Source organism: Cervus canadensis, chromosome 3 (assembly GCF_019320065.1).
Source record: "Cervus canadensis isolate Bull #8, Minnesota chromosome 3, ASM1932006v1, whole genome shotgun sequence".
NCBI lineage: Eukaryota > Metazoa > Chordata > Mammalia > Artiodactyla > Cervidae > Cervus > Cervus canadensis.
In genome coordinates, this window is record NC_057388.1 from 41381438 (window position 1) to 41404778 (window position 23341).

The 23341-nt window shown below is 36.3% G+C and overlaps 1 protein-coding gene across 1 annotated transcript in view; it reads left to right on the top strand.

Moving 5' to 3' along the window:
- Positions 1-23341, top strand: part of FAM185A (family with sequence similarity 185 member A) — an 88789-nt gene that overhangs the window by 22871 nt on the left and 42577 nt on the right. Inside the window, exons 5-7 of the mRNA XM_043462973.1 lie at positions 7277-7318; positions 17530-17625; positions 21536-21670. Of these exons, the coding sequence (XP_043318908.1) occupies positions 7277-7318; positions 17530-17625; positions 21536-21670 (273 nt within the window). The remainder of the gene's footprint in view (positions 1-7276; positions 7319-17529; positions 17626-21535; positions 21671-23341) is intronic.

Here is a 23341-nt window from a genome sequence, read left to right on the forward strand (position 1 = left end):
AGCTGTTAGGGAACTATTATATGATTGTTTATTAGAAAAGAAGCACATTGAACATGGCATTGTCTTACCCAAACCCTTTCCTACTCAGTGACTTAGCTAACTTACTACCTTTTTTTGACCTTATGCTTTGTGTTTTAGAATTACACAATCTCTTACTTCTTCCTGTATACATTCATACCTGTTTTATACTTCTGAGTTTTTGAGCAGAGCTTTTGATCATACAGATCAGTTATAGTCTTTCTAAAATGTTTTTCCCAGCTTTCTTTATCTCATTTACTTTTAGTAATCTTTTCATACTCAGCTAAAGCAGCCTTTCTCTGTTTCTGGCCTTCCATTGACCCATAAATTCTTGCCTGATTGTAAACTCCTCAATAGCAGGGATCATGTTTTATTTACCTCTATATGCTTTGCATTTAGCCATGTGCCTGCATGTAGAAAATACTTTCTTTCTGCTCCCCCAATCTTCCCCTTAAAAAAGAAGCACAAAAAGGATTTAACCTTTATGGATATCTTATTTCTGTTTGGATAATGAGAGCATGTGTGCTGTTTTTACCAAAATCACATCTATTTTAGTGAAGAAAAATAAACTGTCTTTAAATTGATAGCTAATTCCTCCTCTGATCCTTTTAGAATGAAGAGTGGCTAGTTAAGGAGAACTGTTTATTTTCTCAAACATTGGATTTTGTGGAAAAATTAAATAACTTGAAAGAAGAGTAAGCACACATAATTATTACAGATCATATGGCATCTGTTTTATTGAAAGGAAAGCTTTTACAAAGGTCTACTCCTCTCAGATAGTTGATTTGTTTATTGTTTTCACCATCTGGTGATGGAGAAAGGTAAAACCAAATTATAGAAAACTGTGCTGGTAATGTCCATTCGGTTGATCTGTGTACTTTAAAATATTCTGTCTTCTTCCGCAAAGTATTTGAGATAATGACCTTGGAATATTTCTGTTTAGGGTAGAGATTTTCTAAACAGTTTGATGAGTTGAGAAAATTTTTTTGTTTATTGTTTTAAAAGTCCTTTAGCACTAACAAAAACATTTTGATGTATTCCTTATATTTACAGATATTCTTTATTTCCATAGTTTTATTATTCCCTTATGCTTTTCCTGTACAGAACTCTAACATTCAAGAGAGATGTAGTTTGAGACTGTATAGATTCTGCTATAATTTAACTGACTTCCCTGGTGGCTCAGATGGTAGAGCATCTGCCTACAATGTGGGAGACCCAGGTTCAATCCCTGGGTCGGGAAGATCTCCTGGAGAAGGAAATGGCAACCCACTCCAGTATTCTTGCCTGGAAAATCCCATGGACAGAGGAGCCTGGTAAGCTACAGTCATGAGGTTGCAAAGAGTCGGACACGACTGAGCGACTTCACTTTATAATTTAACTAGTCCTCTTTTTTTTTTTTTAATGAAACTAAAACTTCTATTTTTTGACTCTAAAACCATTGTTTTCTTGATCACTTTTGTCATACTCACTCCTGACTGACTTTTTGAAAAAGACCACATTTTCTATTTTTGTTTAAAAAAGTAAATTTTTATTGCATTCATTGGAGACTAGTTTAGTAAAGCTCCTTTTGTCTTGCTGAATGGGTGAACTCACTAACTAAATGACTGACTATAGAACTATGTCAGTTTTTTTATTGTTGTTTTACTAATAGTTAGAATCACAAATATAAGAGGTCTGCTTTATCTTATTTTTAAGGTGTTCATAAGGTGAAAACAGTAAAGAGAATTCTGAGTGTCTGATACAAGCTTAATCTTCCTAAAGATTAGGAAGGAGTGAATACTAGATGCTTTTCTTGTGTTCTTCTCATCTTGAAATTCTTCTTTGACTTTGGTATAGGACAAAGTCAGTAGACTAAACACTCTATGATTCTTCTACAAATTTGTTTTTACCTGTTTTTCCAAACTAAATTTGAACATAGGTTCAAAAAATAATAGCATTTACTATATACAGGGCAATATGCTAAGCTCTCAAAATATAATGCTAAGTAAGAAACACTTAATCCCTGTCCTCATAGACTGGCCTAGTTGCTCCAACCTAACTGATGAGCATGGTTTAAGTATAGCACATGTAGTTACACCTTTTTACCTTTGCTTACATACCTTTTCAACAAAATCTTTCCCCCTCAGCATCAAATTTTACTCATATTTCAAACATAGACTCTGATGAAATCTCCAATATGATTTTCTCCCTGTTCATGCCACATCATTTTATTCTGCTTCCTCAGAATGGTTATGGAACCTAATACATACTATTCAGTTACAACATGAACTTAAAATTATTAATAAACACTCATTTTTAACTTTTCATGTATGTATCTCACTAGATAGCCTATAAGGTTTTGAGTGGCCAGTCTATCCTCTGCACCCCCTGCAAGTGATTGTGTCCTTCCCACATACAAAATACACTCCCTTCCTTTCAAGGTTCCCAGAGTCTCATCCTATTGCATATCTGCTCAGAGTCTAGAATGTCTACACCAAAATCAGATCCAGATGTAGATGAGCCTCCTTGGGTATAGTTGCTTAGGTCTAACTCCTCAAGTATAGTTCTCAATCTTAAGACCTGTTCTCTAACCTCCTCAGCCCATACACACCACCTGCACACTAAGCATACAGTGCTGGGATAGACAGAGGGTGATGGCTATAGACTTTCCTGTCCAAAGGGGAGAAAAGTAAGGGGCACAAAGGAGTCATTGGTCCATAATGATTTTGAAATTTAGGTAGGAAAACATTGGAGATTCTTTGATTAGAATCATGGCCTTGTGATAATTCTTTAGAAAGGTTTCCAGGCTTTGCCCTCTGAGCTCTTGGTTTCTCCGTTTGAGTCATCCTTCCTTTTTCATGAAATATAGCATGTGTTTGCAGCTGAGGAATTTTCTTAATCTGCTTCCTGCCAGCAGAATTTTGGGACTCCAGTGGTCTCATTTCACTTTGTACTGTTACTGTCCCTTTTGGTCGAAGTTAGCAATGTGTTTGCTGATATAATTCTCACAAATTTTGTCAGCCTTCTATGAATTCACATTGGTGTTTATTCTATTAGATGAAGGCCACATCCAAGAATCTTTTCAAAATGTGGATTTCTGCAGAGAAATTAAGATATGGTGCTCACAAGCTTTCTCAGGGACCTATTGCTTGATTGAGAGGATCTGTGAGATACCCTCAGCTGGTTTAATGGACTTTTTGTACAGGTAAATTAATACTGTGAGGTATCACTCTTAATCTTTCTGGAGTCTTGACAAAAGGTTTTACATCAATCCATCAGTTTCATTTTTAGGCCATGTTCTGGCAGTACACTGAATTCAAACTTTGTGTTGAAGCTATTCTTAACTTTCTCATCTTTTGCCATCTTGAGAAGCTGAGAATTTTCAAAATGATTCTTGTCCTGATTGTTTTTTTAAACAATCGTTTCTTTAGTGTATCTTACTTTGTTTGCATTTTACAGATGCTACAAGAAAAAATAGGCAGCACCAACGACACTTTAACTCTGCTTGGCCATCTCTGTAACTAGATCATTCAGTTCATTAGGCACATTTCCTACTTTCCACATTACTGAATGTGATAGTGTTGTGAAGTTTCTAATACTGCTTAACAAAGATCTGCCTTCCTCCAGTTTCCAAAATACTTTTTTCACTTCCATTTAAGCCCTTATATGAGAAGCACTCAAAGTCCAGCTTTCTACTAACACACTGTTCAGGCAATTTAGGCTTTTTCTACCATGCTCCTAAAAATCCTTCCAACCTATGCCTACTGCCAATTTCCAAAGCTATTCCCATATTTTTAGTTATTTATTGTGGCATCACCCCACGTCCAGCTTTCAACATCTTTTCTAGTTACCTCTTCCTTTGTAACATATTCAGCAGCTGAAAACAGCAAACACTTATTTTCTTATACTTTGGGTGGTCCGGAATCTGGGTATCACTTAACTGGGTCTTCCGCCTCAAGATCTCTCTTGAGGTTGTAATCAAGGTATCAGATGGGGCCATGGGTTATTTGAAGGTTCAGCCAAAAGTGAATCTGCTTTCTAGTTCACTCATGTTGTTGTTAGCAGGATTCAGTTCAGATTCTATTAGCTGGGGGCCTCTTTAGGTCCTTGGTCTTGGGCGTCTTTCATAAGGAAGTTAGACAACATGGCTAGCTGGCTTCCATTGCAGCAAAAGGGAGCTGGCAAGACAGATGCAAGAATCGTTTGTAACCTAGTCTTGAAAGTAACATCTCATTGCCTTTGCCCTTATTCTCTTTGTTAAAAGCATCAGTAGGTCCAGCTTCCATATGAGTGAAGGAGCTCCATGGGCATGAATACCAGGAGGCAGGGATCATTGGAAGCTATCTTAGCAGCTTTATGATCCTTGGCCACTATTTGCATGTGAATCTGCATTTACTGGGTTTGAAAATTGGAAGAGTATCTAGAACACATCAGTGAAATAATATTTACTTAACCATGTAAGAGGAGGATCTGCACAGCCTTGTAAATTACTGAAACTTGAAAATAATTTTATAAGCTTCAGTTCAGTTCAGTCGCTCAGTCGTGTCCAACTCTTTGCGACCCCATGAATCGCAGCATTCCAGGCCTCCCTGTCCATCACCAGCTCCCGGAGTTTACTCAAACCCATGTCCATTGAGTCGGTGATGCCATCCAATCTTCTCATCCTCTGTCGTCCCCTTCTCCTCCTGCCCCCAATCCATCCCAGCATCAGGGTCTTTTCCAATGAGTCAACTCTTCGAATGAGGTGGCCAAAGTACACAAACCAAGTTTTACTCCTACACAAGTGTACCTCTTGTTCACATGCTCACGTGAAGTATGATGAAATATAATTTCTCTTTTAGAGAAATTTTTACAGTCAAAGCACATTTAACTGTTGGACAAATGAATCAAGTGCCTCCTTTCTTTGTTTTTCTTTTTCCCAGGTACTGATACATGTCAGTATTTAAAAGATACATGAAATGAAATAAATGATTTTACTCATCCTAGATTAATTCTGAGACAAAATTTATTCTTCTGCTCTTTACTTCTTTTGTTGTTTTTGTTCAGTTGATAAGTTGTGTCTGACTCTTTGTGATTCCATGGACTGTAGGTTGCCAGGCTCCCTATCCTTCACTATCTCTCAAACCATGCTCAAACTCATGTCCACCAAGTCAGTGATGCCATCCAATGATCTCATCCTCTGTCACCCCCTTCTCCTCCTGCCCTCAGTCTTTCCCAGTTTCAGGGTCTTTTACAATGAGTCAGCTCTTCGCATCAAGTGGCCAGCGTATTGGAGCTTCAGCTTCAGCATCAGTCCTTCCGATGAGTATTCAGGGTTGATTTCCCTTAGGATGGACTGGTTTGATCTCCTTGCAGTCCAAGGGACTCTCAAGAGTTTTCTCCAGCACCACAGTTCGAAAGCATCAATTCTTCAGCACTCAGCTTTCTTTATGGTCCAACTCACACATTTATACATACCTACTGGAAAAACCATAGCTTTGACTAGACGGACCTTTGTCGGCAAAGAGATATCTCTGCTTTTGAATACATTGTCTAGGTTTGTCATAGCTTTTCTTCCAAGGAGCAGGCGTCTTTTAATTTCATGGCTACAGTCAGTGTCCACAGTGATTTTGGAGCCCAAGGAAAGAAAATCTGTCACTGTTTCCACTTTTCCCCCATCTATTTGCCATGAAATGATGGGACTAGATGCCATGTTCTTAGTTTTTTGAATGTTCAGTTTTAAGTCATCTTTTTTCACTCTCTTCTTTCACCCTCATTAAGAGGCCCTTTAGTTCCTCTTTGCTTTCTGCCATTAGAGTGGTATCAGCTACATATCTGAGGTTGTTGATATTTCTCCTGGCAATCTTGATTCCAGCTTGTGCTTCCTCCAGCTCAGTATACCACATGATGTACTCTGCAGGGTGAGATAAAATAAGCAGGGTGAGAATATATAGCCGTGGCGTACTCCTTTCCCAGTTTGGAAACAGTCTGCTGTTCCATGTCCAGCTCTAACTGTTGCTTCTTGACCTGCTTCACAGGTTTCCCAGGAGGCAGGTGAGATGGTCTGATATTTCATTTCTTTAAGAATTTTCCACAGTTTGTTGTGATCTGTACAGTCAAAGACTTAAGTGTAGTCAATGAAGCAGGAGTAGATGTTTTTCTGAAATTTTCTTGCTTTTTCTATGACAATTTGATCTCTGGTTCCTCTGCCCTTTCTAAACCCAGCTTGTACATCTGAAAGTTCTAGTTTCATGTACTGCTGAAGCCTGACTTGGAGAATTTTGAGGATTACCTTGCTAGCATGAAAAGTGAGTGCAGTTGTATAGTAGTTTGAACATTCTTTGGCATTGCCCTTCTTTGAGACTGGAATGAAAACTGACCTGTTCCAGTCCTGTGGCCATTGCTGAGTTTTCCAAATTTGCTGACATATTGAGTGCAGTACTTTAATAGCATCATCTTTTGGGATTTTAAATAGCTTAGCTTCTTTTAGTCTACTTGCTTCTTACCATTTTCTTTTTTTACTCCTTTTTTACTCTTCACTATAGTTTTAGAATTATAATAGTGCAGTAAATATAGGTGGTATAACTCTAGGAGTAATTATCCCTTAAACACACATAAAGAAAAATCCAGCTGTTTTTGATGCTGGAGGAAGGCACTGGGAAGAATGGTTTCAGTGTCCTATGTTTATCCTGGAAAATAGATTTTCATTGAAAGAAGGGACTATTTGAAGTTTTTTTTTTGTTAGTCATATTTCAATTATTTATTACTCCTGTCCCAAACCTTTTAAACTCTTGGCAGAAAAACCACTGAAATCTCACAGATAGGTTTGCCAAACTGGCCTAAAAAATAACAGTAATTACTTTTTTCCATGGATTATTTTAGTGTTATTTGGTTCAAAAGTTGGCTTTGTGTGGTCTGATAAATATTGTAATATTTAGGTTGAAAATGCCTAGTCAGTACATTTAAGTCTTTTATTTATTTATTTTTTTACATTTTTTAACTTTTAGAAGAATCATTATTTTTCTTCCATGTTTTCCAGAAAGGGGTTTGTTTTTTCAGTTGTGCTGTAGTAGATTAAGTTAGAGTGGAAGAAGAGAGTTTGTATAGATGCCTAAAGCTATTTGTTTTGTAGTTGTGCCTAAATCTCTGACTGGGATTGTGATACTGAGAAAAATTGTGAACAACAATAATATTATTAAATAACCTTGTGGATATCTAACCATGTTGTAGAACATTATTAATACCTTTCCTTTCTAGATTATCCCTAATGTGTAAAGTTGCCTTTTTCTCTCTTTTGCAGGTAATATAACATTACGAAGCAAGATGGGTAACATCACAGTAGGTATGTGCTAAGTGGTTGTTGGTAAATTTTGCATTCTTTTTAAAATAGCTATATTTGCAATATTTTATTAGAGCACATAAAATCTACAATTTAGCCGAAGAACCTAATAGTATCCTGATATACCAGTCAGATATAGGCAGACCCAATATATGAACTGAGGAAGAGATGGTTGGATGGCATCACTGACTCAGTGGGCATGAGTTTGAACAAACTCCGGGAGGTAGTGAAGGACAGGGAAGTCTGGTGTGCTGCAGTCCATGGGGTCACAAAGAGTCAGACATGACTTAGCGACTGAACAACAATAAATATATGAATGTGTGAAATTATTTCTAAAAGTTCATTGATTCATCATCCTATAAATACTATATAATTATAGGTTTGCTATCAATCAGAATACTGTTAGAATTCTAATTTCACCACTTTCTATTCATGGAAAATTACCTAACTGCTCTGTAACTAAGCTTCCACCTCTGAAAAAAATAGAAATAACAGTAAGAACCTATCAAATGGGGATCTTGTAAGGATTAAATGAGATATTTAAGTACTTTAGCATAGCATCCGACATATGATAATTATTCAATAAATAATAGCCATTTTAATTATTGTTTTTGTTCTAATCCTAGGCCAGAACTAACAGTGGCTAATGGTCCTTTAGACCTAATCACCACATGTGATGCTGTGCCTGTGGGAATAAAAGTTCAGATTCCCAGATAGCTTAGATAGAGCTCTTTTCTATCCCTAGTTGCACCTGCTTGCCTGTTAGGTGAAGGCACACTCTGAGCTCTAAGAGTGGTGGTTGATTTTTAGACCTTAGAGCATAGGGGTCGGTGGTGGGAAACCAGGATCTTTGTTGAGGAGCTATGGCTTATTGCCAGTATCAATGCCCCGACTTCCTGGTTTTGTCCTTTTGACATTTCATGTTTTCTTTTGTGTGTGTGCTGACTGAAATGGTAAATATACTCAACAATCCTTTTCACTATCACTTCTTCTGGGTTCTCAGACTTAAGATGCACATCCCTTTTTAAGATTTCTAGACATTGTAACCTTTATGTTCAGTGAGGGATAAATAGAAGATAAAGGCTTCCTAAGTGATAGTTGTCAATCATTTTAACAGAAAACATGACAGGATTTACCTTTGTCCCAGAGAGAAATCAAAATTCACTGTTGACTCTTCAGGCCATTCCATCAGAGGGTGCATCTAGGGTTAGTAAGGAAAGTTTCTAGGGTGAAAAAAAGATACACTAGTAAAAAGCTGAGCTATCTGGGGTGGTGCGGGGCGGGAGGAGAGTCCTAGACATGGGTAGAGTTTGTAGCAGTAAGGGAAGGGGAGGAAAGAAAAGGAATGTTTTAAATTGGGAGGCACAGTGAGTTTCGCTGCCCACTAGCAGGCCCTTTAGACAGATGAGAATTTGAGAAATACTTATATGATAATGCTAGTATTATTGTTGGATGAACTGTGGGAACGTAAAGGGGAAACCGTTCTTTCTAAAATTGGAAATAAATGCATTATTACCCATACTGAAAAAGAATAGCAACAGCCAGGATGAATGAACAGTAATTTACATCTTTGAAGATGTTTTCACAGTGTATAAATGATTAACTGTATAAATTTTAAGGGCTTCCCTGGTAGTTCAGCTGGTAAAGAATCCAGTTCTTTGCAATGCGGGAGACCTGGGTTTGGGAAGACCCTGGGTTGGGAAGATCCCCTGGAGAAGGGAAAGGCTACCCACTCCAGTATTCTGGCCTGGAGAATTCCATGGACTGTGTAGTCCATGGGGTGGCAAAGAGTTGAATACAACTGAGTGACTTACACACACACACACACACACACACTAATCTGGATGGGGGTAAGAAGAGTGGGTAGTGTCCTCTTTCCTCTTTCATTTTATTATCTGTAAGACAGTAAGCCACAATGTTTTAACCTTAATAATAGTGTTCATTTCTTAAATTCCTTTGATTCTTTGAATATCTCTATTAAGACGTTGGAAGAAAGTATAAATTATGTCACTGTTTATATTGGTCTTAAAATTGTGTTAGCATTTGAAGACAACCCTGAATATGGCAATAAGTAGTCCACATATATTTACCAAGTGCCTGCTCCATACCAAGAGCTCATGTAGATACTGGGGAATATGTTGGTCAAAAGATATTGTCTTCATGCTCACCTTTGAGCTGAGAAGAAAGACAGTAAGTATGTGAATGACAAAAGATAATTTCACATAGTGTAATGAATAAATAAGAGAGGGTAGTGTAATAGAGGGGAAAGAAAACTGCTTTGTTTAGCAATCAGGGAGAGTCTGGAGAAGAGATACTTGACTTAAGGTCAGAATAACGGGGAAAAGGCATGTAGAATTCTGGATGCACAGCTCCGTAGATACAGAGGACAGCCAGTGCAAGCCCTTAATGTGGAATGAGTTTATCAGTTTGCAGAAAAGATACACTCACAAAAATTGAGTCTTTCATAAGCAAAGTGTCATTTTTCATTTATACATATCTATAATTTCTCTTATCTTGTTTTATAGTTTCCAGTGTAGTAGTCTGAGATATCTTTGGTTAAATTTGCTTTTTTGGCCCCATTATGAATGGAATTTTAGAAAATTTCATTTTCTAATGGTCTGCTGCTGGTATATAAAAAAAATACAACTGATCTTTATTCATGGACTATGTTTCTTGTGCCCTTGCTAAATTTATGTATTCTAAATAGTGTATTTTTCAGAATCCAGAATTCTTTTCTAGGTTGGCAGTCATTCCATTTGCAAATTAATATAGTTTTATCTCTTTATTTCCAATCTGTTTTCCTTTTTTCTCTTGTGCCTTATTAGGCTAGGTAGGTTTTACAGCACAAATTGAATAATAGTGGCAGATTGTTCCCAATCCTAGTATCCAGTATTAGAGGAATACATTCAGTGTTGTGCCTTTTAAGTGTGATGTTAGCTATGCAGGCTTTTTATAGATACTCTTATCAGACTGAGGCAATTCTTTTTATCCCTAGTTTCCTGAAAGTTTTTTTTTTCCTTTTCTTTGATCATGAATGTATATTGAATTTTGTCATATATATTTTCTGTATTTATTGAAATGATTGCTTTTTTAATTCTTTTTTTACTCTATTAATGATCAACTGCATTGATTTTTGATGTTAACTAACCTTGTATTCCTCGGATCAACCGTACCTAATCATGATATAGTATCCTATTTATGGCAGAAAGTGAAAAGGAACTAAAGAGCCTCTTGATAAAAGTGAAAGAGGAGAGTGAAAAATGTGGCTTAAAACTCAACATTCAAAAAACTAAGATCATGGCATCTGGTCCCATCACTTCATGGCAAATAGATGGGGAAACAACGGAAACAGTGGCAGACTTTATTTTCTTTGGCTCCAGAATCATTGCAAATGGTGACTGCAGCCATGAAATTAAAAGACAGTTGTTCCTTGGAAGAAAAGCTATGACAAACCCAGATAGCATATTAAAAAGCAGAGGCATTACTTGACTGACAAAGGTCCGTCTAGTCAGTTATGGCTTTTCCAGTAGTCATGGATGGATGTGAGAGTTGGACCATAAAGAAAGCTGAGCACTGGAGAATTGATGCTTTTGAACTGTGGTGTTGGAGAAGAGTCTTGAGAGTCCCTTGGAGTGCAAGGAGATCGAGCCAGTCAATCCTAAAACAAATCAGTCCAGGATATTCGTTGGGAGGACTGATGCTGAAGCTAAAGCTCCAATACTTTGGCCACCTGATGTGAAGAGCTGACTCACTGGAAAAGACCCTGAAACTGGGAAAGACTGAGGGCAGAAGAAGAAGGGGGCGACAGAGGATGAGATCATTGGATGACATCACCGAGTTTGTGGACATGAGTTTGAGCAAGCTCTCGAAGTTGGTGATGGACAGGGAAGCCTGGCGTGCTGCAGTCCATGGTGTTGCAAAGAGTTGTATGTGACTGAGTGACTGAACTGAATTGATCCTATTTATTCGTGTTGGGTTGAGGTTGCTAATTTTTTTTTTGAGATTTATTTATTTATTTTATTTATGGCTGTGCTGGGCCTCTGTTGCTGCGTGTGGGCTTTCTCCCATTACGGCAAGTGGAGGCTACTCTCTAGTTGCTGTGTGCGGGCTTCTCATTGCAGCAGTTCCTCTAACTGTGGAGCACAGGCTCCAGGGTGCGTGGGCTCAGTAGTTGTGGCTTGTGGGCTCTTGAGTACAGGCTCAGTAGTTGTGACGGATGGACTAAGTTGCTCCACGGCATGTGGTATCTTTCCAGACCAGGGATTGAACCCATGTCCCCTGCATTGTCAGGCAGAGTCTTTACTACTTACTGTACCAGTAAAGCCCAGTTGCTAATATTTTGTCAAGGATTTTATATTCATGTTTATGATGAATGCTGATCTGTGATTTTTTTCTTTTGTAAAATCTCTGTAGGTTTTGTTATTGGGATTACACTATGCTTATAAAATGAAGTTGAATATGTATATATTCATATATAATCTCTGTCCATATGTGTGTACAACAGATGAGAGGAAAAGGAACACTTAGTGGGATGGGAACATGGATAAACATGAGCAAGCAGTTCACGGAAGAAATATTGTGTATATATGCACAGTGTTGTTTCACCTTACTGCTAATCAAAAGCATCTAAGTATAAACCGTCATGACTTAAAACATTGATAATATCCATTGTTGGGAAAGTTAGGGTGAAACCGGGATTCCCATCAATTAGTTCAGATATAATTGATCATTATGTAAGTCAGTTTGTTAATGTATATTAAAATTGGAAGCATCTACATTTGCTTTGTTCCAGCACTTCCTCTTTTAGAACTTTATCTCTAGGAGAGAGTCTGGTAAGGATATAAGGATATATACATGAGGCTATAAAGATATATACATGATGTATGTACATATCATCTCTGTTTTTAATAGCAAAAGAAAGTATACATTTTAGGTTGTTCCCAGTAAGAGAATAACTAAGTATAGTATGATACAGTCATAAAGTGAATGTTCTTCAGCCTTTAACAATATAATTACTTAGGTCTGTAGTATACATTATAAAAAGATATTCCTGACATTTAATTAAATGAAAAAAATAGTAAAACATTGTACTATTATTTTAAAATATGCTTTCATATTGAGTATTAAGTCAGAAAAAAGAAGGGAGGGAAGGAGAATGAGAGTGGAAGTGAGAGGAGAGCACAGCAGAATTCATCCAGAATTTATATAGAAATCAAAGTTGTTTGGATCCTGTTACAGGTTTCTTCCTTTGAATATATCTGGACCTAAGTCACTGATTTGTGGGAATAGATCCCATTTTTACTGACAGCCAGAGCAGGAGATGCCATACAATTCATGAGGAGCCCACTTGAGCTCTTTTGTAAGTAAAAAAATCAGCATTGCTAATTTTTTGTTTAATAAGAGTATACTATGTAAAAGATTAAATATATAAACAAATAAGCTGACATAATCTTTATGCAAGTCATTATAGTCCTAGTTACTTACTTGGTGATGTGCTGTTTCTCACTTTAATAAATTGGATGGAAACAACTCTGTTAGTGCTGGAAAATAGTAAGCAATCAGGGTCAATGAAGAGTCAGAACTGCCCTGAGACAACAATTTTTTTCATTTCTGTAAGCAAGAGTTGTGTACCTATCTGTACATTACTGAAGTCTTAGGAAAAAGAACTGATTTTACTAAATTGATAAATCTTTAAGTAGAATCAAATTTAACATTGTGTTTTTTTGGTGGGGATGGAAGCTCATTTTCTTAAAGTGTTTTGCTCTAGGAGCAGCAGACTTTATCTGTAAAGAGCCATATTGTAAAATTTTTGGACTCTGTGAGCCACATAGTCTATGAATACTCTGCAGCTTTCTCATTTTGATATGCTAGCAGCCATTGACAGTATACGAACAAATGGATGTGTCCGTGTTCCAATAATACTTTATCAATAATAAGAAGAGGTGGACTGTAATTTGACAACCCTGCTATAAAATCTAAAGACCATTGTTGTTATGATTCTGGAGAAATGTTGGGTCTGGTACCTTAATCCCAAAGGTGACTAGTGGGTAATGTTTATTTGAAATTTCTTGATTGGTTGATTTTTGTTTTCCTTAAATCAGAAGATTTGTTGGACAAAGTTGAGGCAGCTCAGCAAATCAAGACAACCTAATTAAAGTCACTTCATAACTTGAGTTTTGAGAAATTGAGATCAGTAGAAGCAAGACAATTACAAAGAAAAAGTTATTTAGGTACCTGAGAAGGAAATTTGTTAGTCTACCAGAGGTTTCAAAATATTGGAATGGATGTAGAGAAAAGGCTATACAGTATTATCAAATTGGAATATTAAGAGGCTAAAGATGATACAGTTATTATATTGTCTAATTTCAGGAAAATAGATTGTGTTATCTCCATGATTCCTTTTAAGAAGAATATGTGTAATTATGGTCCTTTAAATCTAGTTTAGGTAATATAATTGATCTGCTTCTTAGGTAATCTCCTCAATCACTTGGATTTTATATATACATTCTAACCTACATACAAACGGAGAAGGCAATGGCACCCCACTCCAGTACTCTTGCCTGGAAAATCCCATGGACGGAGGAGCCTGGTAGGCTGCAGTCCATGGGGTCACTAAGAGTTGGACATGATTGAGTGGCTTCACTTTCACTTTTCACTTTCCTGCATTGGAGAAGGAAATGGCAACCCACTCCAGTGTTCTTGCCTAGAGAATCCCAGGGACGGCAGATCCTGGTGGCCTGCCGTCTATGGGGTCGCACAGAGTCAGACACGACTGAAGCGACTTAGCAACAGCAGCAGCAGCTACATACAAAAACCCTGTTCTTCCTAATTTCCGTAATACATATAGAGCTCTCTTAGAAGCTGAAGTTCTATTAAAAAAATTGACTATGTATATAAAAATCCTAATTTTCCCTACACTTATATTTTTAAAAATAGTATCTTTCTTCTGGAATACCTGGTCATCTTCCATTTTTAAAAAGTCAGTAGGAGAAAGCAGGGCTTGATAGTAGATAATGGTGGAATAGAAGTTGCTCACCCAGCCTTACTTTGCCTGTTCTGTGTTCCCTCTTTTGGAAGGCACTTCCAGAAGCTGTGTACTGGAAATTATATCTTTTAAAAAGGGATATTTTCATAGTTTTTTTTTGAGGGGGGCTGGTAGTAGCAGTTGCCTTGTGTGTTTCTTATAAGCCCAGCCTGCTATAAGCTACCTTCCTAACAGAATTCCTAGGGGCAGGACATTAATTTAGAAAATTTTCCTCAAAGTGACCTTAAAATTCTGCCTTTGCAAATCCTTTACATCCTGTATATGAAATTTGTTCCTTGTTCTTAAAATTAGTGTAGCTTTGGAAGTGTAAGAATCAAATTGCAAAATCATTATCTTTTGTGTTGCTGTTCTTTAGTTATCTGCATGTTGAAATGAGGTAAAATTATAAAAATTCAGAAGAACTTTTCTGAATGTGTTTGAACAATTTCAAGAGAATTCTCCCTTTATCTGAAAGAAAATAGAAAAGTTTGGAATTTTAGCCTTTTGAGCTTAGTTGTTATTCTTTGCTTAATAGCAGAGTATATATTACAAATATCTATTTATTTGGTTATATGTAGTGTTAGCTGGTAGCTGACATCAGTTTTTCCCTTTTGTGTGTGTAATTTTCCAGGAAGACTCAGTGGTCTCTGTCAGATGAACAAAATCTTTTTCCAAAGTTGTGGTGATAGAAAACTCTCTGTGGGATTTTATTTATTCTAGTCAGTGTCTGTACTAGTAATTTTTGTTCACTTAAGCTCTAATGCTTTTTTCCTTAAGGCTTCTTCCAAGGTCTATAATAGAATTTCTCTGTTTTGTGAATCTCCATAAAATGAAATTCTATGAATGAAGCCTTAATTTGACTCTTGGTAATTAATTTTTAGTTCCATTAATTTGTATTAAAGTGAAAAGTGAAGTTGCTCAGTCGTGTCCGACTCTTTGTGACCCAGTGGACTGTAGTCTACCAGGCTCCTCTGTCCATAGGATTCTCTAAGCAAGAATACTGGAGAGGGTTGCCATTACATAGCTTTTAAAATATTACCTTTGCTTTCTCTTTTGAAAACACATCTTGAATTTTAATTTTTTGGACAGCCTCCAGTGGGTGGGCCAGTATTAGAGCTCAAGACTGATAACATGAGTGTATAATTTATTAATGGGTTAGGATATAATTACTTAGCTATTGTTTATGTCCCATGTGAAGAGAAAAAGAAGTGAAAAGCATTGTTTATGAGCTATATAAAAATCTTATGGGTTTCCCCTAGAAAAAGCAAGAAATTAAATATTGTTTCAAATATTTTACTTTGTTCAGCTTGGGGTAATACACATTTTGTAGTTTACATTTCTTTTTTTTTTACCATAATATATTTTTACTTGGCTTCTTTAGGATGCAGTAAGGCAGGAGAAGGGGATGACAGAAGATGATGGTTGGATGGCATCACTGACTTGATGGACATGAGTTTGAGCAAGCTCCGAGAGTTGGTGATGGACAATGAAGCCTGGTGTGCTGCAGTCCCTGGGGTCACAAAGAGTCGAACACTACTGAGTGACTGCTTTGAATTGAATTGATTGAAGAAGTTTTTATAGGAGTTTCTCTTGGTACCTGAGGAGAGAAATATTCATCTTTGTCCAGCTGCTGCTGCTGCTAAGTTGCTTCAGTCATGTCCGACTCTGTGCAGCCCCATAGACAGCAGCCCACCAGGCTCCGCCGTCCCTGGGATTCTCTAGGCAAGAACACTGGAGTGGGTTGCCATTTCCTTCTCCAATGCGTGAAAGTGAAGTCACTCAGTTGTGTCCGACTCTTCGCGAACCCATGGACTGCAGCCTACCAGGCTCCTCCGTCCATGGGATTTTCCAGGCAAGAGTACTGGAGTGGGTTGCCATTGCCTTCTCTGCCTTTGTCCAACTACTCCATGTCATTTATCTCCAGTGGCTTAACTTCCCAACTTCAGGGTTCACTTGTGACACTTAAAAAAAGTGTCATCACTGACACTTTTATCCAAAAAGTGTCATCACTGACACTTTAATCCAAATTAAATACATTGGATCTAATAAATGGCATTTTGAATATAGGTTAGAGATAAATTATTATAAATTATCTTGAAGTCACATTTTAAACTATTTATTCCCAAGTTTTTATCTCTGTTTAAAGTCTTAAACATTTATTTTAAAGAAGAATTATGGTTCCTTTGTGAGTATACAAATTTTTTTTCTTCATGTTTTGTAAAAAGTGTATAATTTTTGGCATTATTTTCACCATACTCCTTAATTTGTTTCTACCTTGAAGTAATAAAAGCACCTAATAAAATATGCTTTTTACAAGATCTCTCTAAAAAATATTCTTTGATCTTCTCAGGACAATCAAATAGAAAAGCTCAAAGTTCTATTGCTGTGGGAAAGGACGAAAAAGGAGAAGCTACACAGCTCCAACTCTTCACCACAGTTATCTTACTTCTTTATCTGACTGTCATTATTCCCTGAAACTTGAAACATTGGATGATTGAAAACTGGGTTCAGTGATGACAAAGGGAAATCTGAGTGTCAAACCAGGACCACCTTAATTATGATTTTCTTCCCTTGACTTAAAGATAACCTGTTCAGTTTCCAAAACTTGAAATATTTAGATATAAATAAACTTCACCCACTTTTCATGTCATTCCTTCCCCTCCGCATCTCTCTAAGAAATGCAGCAAAACCTTGTGTAATGTAGTCTTTCACTGTTAGCTGCACTTTTTAGTACTAGCTCATTTGCTAAAAGGAGAAAATATAAGAGTTTTTATTTTTATTAACTTTGCTACTACTTCTATGTGACTGTATGTGAGATAGAATTCTTTAGTAAATTTTGAAAGTTGATGATAAACTAAATCTGTCAATAATACTTAATGGTTTGGGTTGTCATTACTTCCATAATATCCTTCCTACAAATTGGGCTTTAGATTAAACATGTTTAGAGTTAAGTTTTGGAGGTTACTGCAAACATAGGGATTTTCTTATTAGTTACCTCAGTGTAGATTTGTTACCTCTGATTCTGTTTTCATTTTTAAAGCAAAAGATGGTATGGTTACAAGGAAAATAGAAAACCTTCAGGATTCTTAGCTCCTTATCCTAATGCTGAAGTAGAGCCTTTTATTTCAAGTTTATAATTCCAGTTACTCAGATAAGAATGATTATGCTTATGGTTCTTTCTTCCTCCTAGATTCGTCTTCTGGATGTCTAAATGCCTTGGCTCAGCAGGGTGCCATAGATGTTTATGTCAGCCAGCTGGGGAAAGTGGAATTGAAAGTCCATAAAGGTTAGCCAAGTGCAATGTTTTATTTTGACATATGATATTAGGAAGATTTTATGTAACATTCAGGAAACAGAATGGTCAAATTATCTTATCTACACTGACAGAGATTTCAATAAAATTTTTCTGTGTTAGAACCTGATTTAAAGACTGGAATACTGGCCCTCAACACCAGTGATCTTTGAAACTTTTGGAATAGATGGCCATGAAGACTATCTTTTTTTTTTTTTTTTGTATTACAAACAAAAATGTTGTAATTTATTGACTGTTATTTTGGAATTTTTCAGTTTAATGTCTGAAATAAATACTCTTTGGAGGGAAAGAGTTCTCATACATTCTTTTGGTAGCTTTCCTGCTCCCTTGTAAGAGGACTTTCTCAGGCCATTATGCTAGAATAATACTTTTGAAGGTATGATCCTGAAATAAACGTGTCACCAAGAAGGTCCTCTAAAGTGATTATTAACTAAGTCTCTTGCAGCAAGGGTCCCCAACCCCTGGGCCACGGACCAGTAGTGGTCCCTAGTCTGTTAGGAACTGGGCTGCATAGCGGGAGGTAAGCAAAAGACCAGTGAGCAAAACTTTATCTCTATTTACAGTCTCTCGCCATCCCTTGTGTTTTGGCCTCATCTCAGGAAAACAAGCTCAGGGCTCCCACTGATTCTGCATTATGATGAGCTGTATAATTATTTCATTATATATCACAATGTCATAGTAATAGAAATAAAGTACACAATAAATGTAATGTACTTGAATCATCCTGAAACACCACCCTCTCTAACCCCAGTCTGTGGAAAATTTGTCTTCCACAAAATCTCTCCTAGTGCCGAAAAGGTTGGGGGCTGTTGTAGTATCACACTTATGATGTGTCTCTTTGTGTAATCTTATTTCTAATATAAATAGCTTATTCTAAGAGTTCAAGTCTTTTATGAAAAATTATATACTTTTTAATCACCTGAAGGCTGAATATGCAAGTCTTTGCATGCATGCATGCATGCACATAGATGTACACATGCATGGTGATAAGTGACTTGGGTACTTGAAATAGCTTGGCTATAGGGGCTTAAGTGATCTGGATTCGGAAAGTTAAGAACCATACCTCTATATAAAATTTTTTTAAGAGAAAATCTGGAAGCTCTTGCATATAGGCCAGAACATGGCTATGTTTATAACAAGGAAAAAAACCTCCATAGAGACCAGTTGTTCCTGTTAGTAATTTCTTTGTCATGTTGGTTTAGTACTTTTTTTGTTCAATGAGGCTCTCTTCTCGTATCAAAATAAAACTACAAGCATAAACATATGAAACTGAAGTTATTGCTGATAGACAAGTATTATTTGATTTCTTAAGATCACATTTTTTCCTTTTAAATAAGATAATATTATGTTCTCACTAAATTTCTAAGAGCTTCAATAATACTGTTTAGGATATTTTGTAAATGTCAAAAAAAATTCATATAATTGCATTCTTGTATTGTGAAGACCCAAGGAGAAAAACCATTGCTACATTTAATGTTACTAGTAACAGAGTAAAAACATAGTTTTGGATAGCTCTTACATGAAAATCACTTACTATTTTGTATGAATGGGAAAAAAAGTAAAAGCAAACAAAAAGCATTGTTAATCTTCGTCCATTTGAAGTATTTCTAACTATTATTTGGATTGTTTTTCCAGTAACTTACTGAAATAGCACATGATATTGCAAGATTTGATTGAAATTACAATTTTATGTTTTCTCCTATTGGGACCATGATACTGGCAGGAGTGTAAAGATAACTGGAAACAAAGTTTGCTATCTTAATTCAGGTCTCTTAATTCTCACTAGACTTGGGAGCACTAACTTTCTGGAGTGATGGAAAGTTTTCATAATTCTGTTGCTTACTAGTTAGTAAAGACATCTGGAATCCTTTCCAGCTCTGCCACTGTCTTGCTGAAGGGTTTAAGAGCCAGCGACTTGAGTCTCCTCTGCTCTCCTTTAGGCCCCTGTAGTCATTTTGCCAAGTAAAAAAAACTGTCACAATGCTTATTTCCTCTCTTCCTATGAAAGTTAACATGGTGACCTTATGAATTCATTTGAAAAGGCTGTGTTTAGGCTTGAGAGTCAGAGTCGCATCTGAGTACCGACTTTTCCACTTAAAATTTTTCCTTGATAAAGCCTTTAATCTTAACCACATAATGTCCCTTCAATAAATGATGCTATTATTAGTATTCACTTTTTAATTTTTAAAAAATGGTATTGATGTCAGTAGCCATGAAGCAGTTTTTGAAGTGAAAAGAGGTTGAAGATATAATAGGTGCTGCCCTTTCTAAAGAAGATAGTGTTGGAGATGGCACTTTGGGTAGAGCTTTCAAAAATCGTGAGATTTCATTCACAGATAGGAATGGAATTTTGATAGTGATAGTTTTTGTTCTTTAAGGGTGTGGAGAGATAGAACTCTTCGCATCATTTAACATTTTTAAGACTCCCAGAAATTTACAGTCCCTTTATTTAAGAACAGAAAAAAAATATGTTTTTAAAATGATCACATTTGATGTATTTAAAGTTTTAAAACCTTTAGAAAAGGTTTTTAAAATCCATTATTTTCTACATTTTAAAGTATACTTGGTAGAAGAACATGTATCTTCTATTTATCCTGACATTTTCCTAGTTTGCTTTTATTTTTGAGTTTTCCTAAAGCCCTCATAATATGTTTTTATGGGCAGCTCGTATTTAAGTAGCTGACACTGAAACTCTGAAAAGCAACTTGTGTTTTAAGTAAGATAAACCAACTGTAGTAATGTGTTTTGTCTCCCCTTATGAGGAGTAAATGCTAAAGTCCATCAGTTTTAACTCCAGATTTCCAGCTCCCATTAGAAAGGCTGAGAAGATACAGAATTACTTAGGGAAACGTAAGCTGATGTTAACCAAACTGGAAAGCACACAGTGACCCATAAACAAAAGCCTTGTAGAAGCAGTCTTTACAGCATTCACAATAGTTGTCATCCTGACCTTCTTTGTGGACAGAGATGAGGTTACTGTTTTATGGGAAGGGCCTCTTATTTATTTGATATGTAAGAAATGGAGGAAAAAACCTCTTGAAATGAGAATGTACTGGTAAATTTTCACTGCAATCCATGTAGTTGTTTTGAAAAATGACTCCTCCTTAACAGGTGTTTGTTGTTTTGGTAAGATTGTAGTAGAAGTAAAGTTGAGTGTCTTGCTTCAGGTACACCAAAAAAAGTCTGTAATCCATTAAAAGAAACATTAGCGAGTTGAAATCTAAATATTCCTTTTTAAATTTTTGTTATTGACCCTCCCCTCCCCCACAAACAAGGTACTACTGAAAGCATAAGAGCTCAGGGTTCTAGTTATAGTGAGCAGTGAGATCACAGTCTGGTAATACAATGAGGTAGCAGTGTATGAAATACCCCAATGATAAAGAGCACTGGTTTGTTGTCATTGTAGTGGATCTTGATTCTAGCAATAGCTGTCGAGGAAACTTAAGCAAGTTCTTACCTGTAAAATTGGGATTACAATAATACCTCATAAAGTTGAGAGGGAAATTAAAAGATAATGTAATGAAGGTGTCTGGCTCTTAGTAAATGCGCAGTTAATGGTAAATTCTATCTATAAGCTGCGTGTCTATTAAACTCACTTTTCTGGTATTGGACAAGCTGACTAAGACTATTGGCAAAAGAAGAGATAGTAGTTCATGATGGCCTAGTGGCTCATATTCTTGACAGAAGATACTGTGATTGCCTTGGGAATAAGAGATATTGACCACCTGAGAGTGAGGAAAAGGTATTACTATTTAAATCAAATATACTAATGAGTAAAGACAGACTATTGGGAGCAATGCTACTCTTTAAGTAATTTTTATAATAGTCTCCAGTACTTTTTATTTCTTTGCATTAAATAAGCTCTCCTTTAAATTTATTACAGGCTCTATTCTTGTCAAGGTTGCATCTTCTCTTCAAGCTTATTTACAGTTATCAGGGAAAGAGATTGATGTGAACTCAGATGTCCATGTTGAAGAAATGCATGAAGCTCATAGAGATGATGGTGTGATAATTACTGGTAAGGAGATTGCGTTTTGCTATGTAAGATGAATAGTCATTGTCTATTTATAAGTAGAAATATGCTATTCTTAAACTGCAGCTTCAATCTTTATTCTTTTCTGTTGTCACATAGTGATGTTTGACACATTTTTCTTCTAGCTGCTTATCAGTAATACAGTTGCAGGCATTTAGTCCTGTCTTTGGATAAAATAGATTTTAAAAACTTTCCTATCAAAGAGATTTCATTTATACATTCACCATCAATATAAATTTGAGTTGCTTCTACCTCTTGGCCACTGTGAATAATGTTGTCATGAACATGAGTGTGCAAACTTAGCCTTTAAAAGGAAGGCAATCTTGTTATATGCTTACAACATCAGTGCCCCTTGAGGACACTACAGTAAGTGAAATAAGCCAGTCACAGGAAGACAAATAATGTCTGATTACATTTATATGGGATATGTAAAGAATCAAAATAGAGAGAGAGGAAAATGGGGAGTTGTTCAGCAGGTATAAAGTTTCAGTTTTGAAAGATGAAAAAGTTCTGGAGATCTATTGCACAACAATGTGAATATACTTAACACTACTAAACTAAAGATTTTAAAATAGTTAAAATGATTGTAATTTGATAAAATGACTGATTTTTTATTATAATAAAAAACAATTAAATGGTAAATTTTATTTTCTGTGTTTTTTACTATAATCAAAAATCTCATTTTTTTTTTTCTGACATAGTTGCTTTCTAATTCTTGGTCTTAAAAATCAAATACAGTTGACCCTTGAATAACAGGGAAATTGTGGTCATTGGTCCCCCACCCCAGTGCAAAGTCAAAATTCCACCTGTAACTTTTCAGTCAGTCCTCCATGTTAGTGGTTCCACATCTGTAGATTCAACAAACTGCAGATTATGTAGTAATGTCATATGTATTATTTTTAAAAAATCTGTGTGTAAGTGGATTCACATAGTTCAAACTTGTGTTCTTCAGTTTGAACTGTAAACACATATATCATATTGTAAGATATGAAGTTGCTGCTGCTGAGTCGCTTCAGTCGTGTCCGACTCTGCACGACCCCATAGATGGGAGCCCACCAGGCTCCCCCATCCCTGGGATTCTCCAAGCAAGAACACTAGAGTGGGTTGCCATTTCCTTCTCCAGTGCATGAAAGTGAAAAGTGAAAGTGAAGTTGCTCAGTCGTGTCCGACTCAGCAACCCCATGGACTGCAGCCTACCAGGCTCCTTTGTCCATGGGATTTTCCAGGCAAGAGTACTGGAGTGGGGTGCCATTGCCTTCGAAGATATGAAGTTAACTTTGTATAATTGTAATAAATAAATAGGAGTTTGGTGTGGTATTATGCACATTGTAAACTTGATCTTTTAGTTTGACAAATTCTTAATTCCCAAAATGTGTAGTTTTTCCACATTTTTTTAAATTACCTTTGGCTATACTGATAGTTGATACTACTTCAAAAAATATTTATGGTGTGGATAATACATTTATGTAGTAAAAAGTGTAATCAGTAATGCTGGTGAACGTCTCCTTTACATCTTACTAGAGTGTAATTGAGAAAGACATTGAAATCACCATGAGGTTTTGATATAATTTTATATATATATATATATATATATATATATATATGCAAGGTGGTTTTACATTGCTGGTCTCTTAATTTCAAATGTGTTTCCAATAT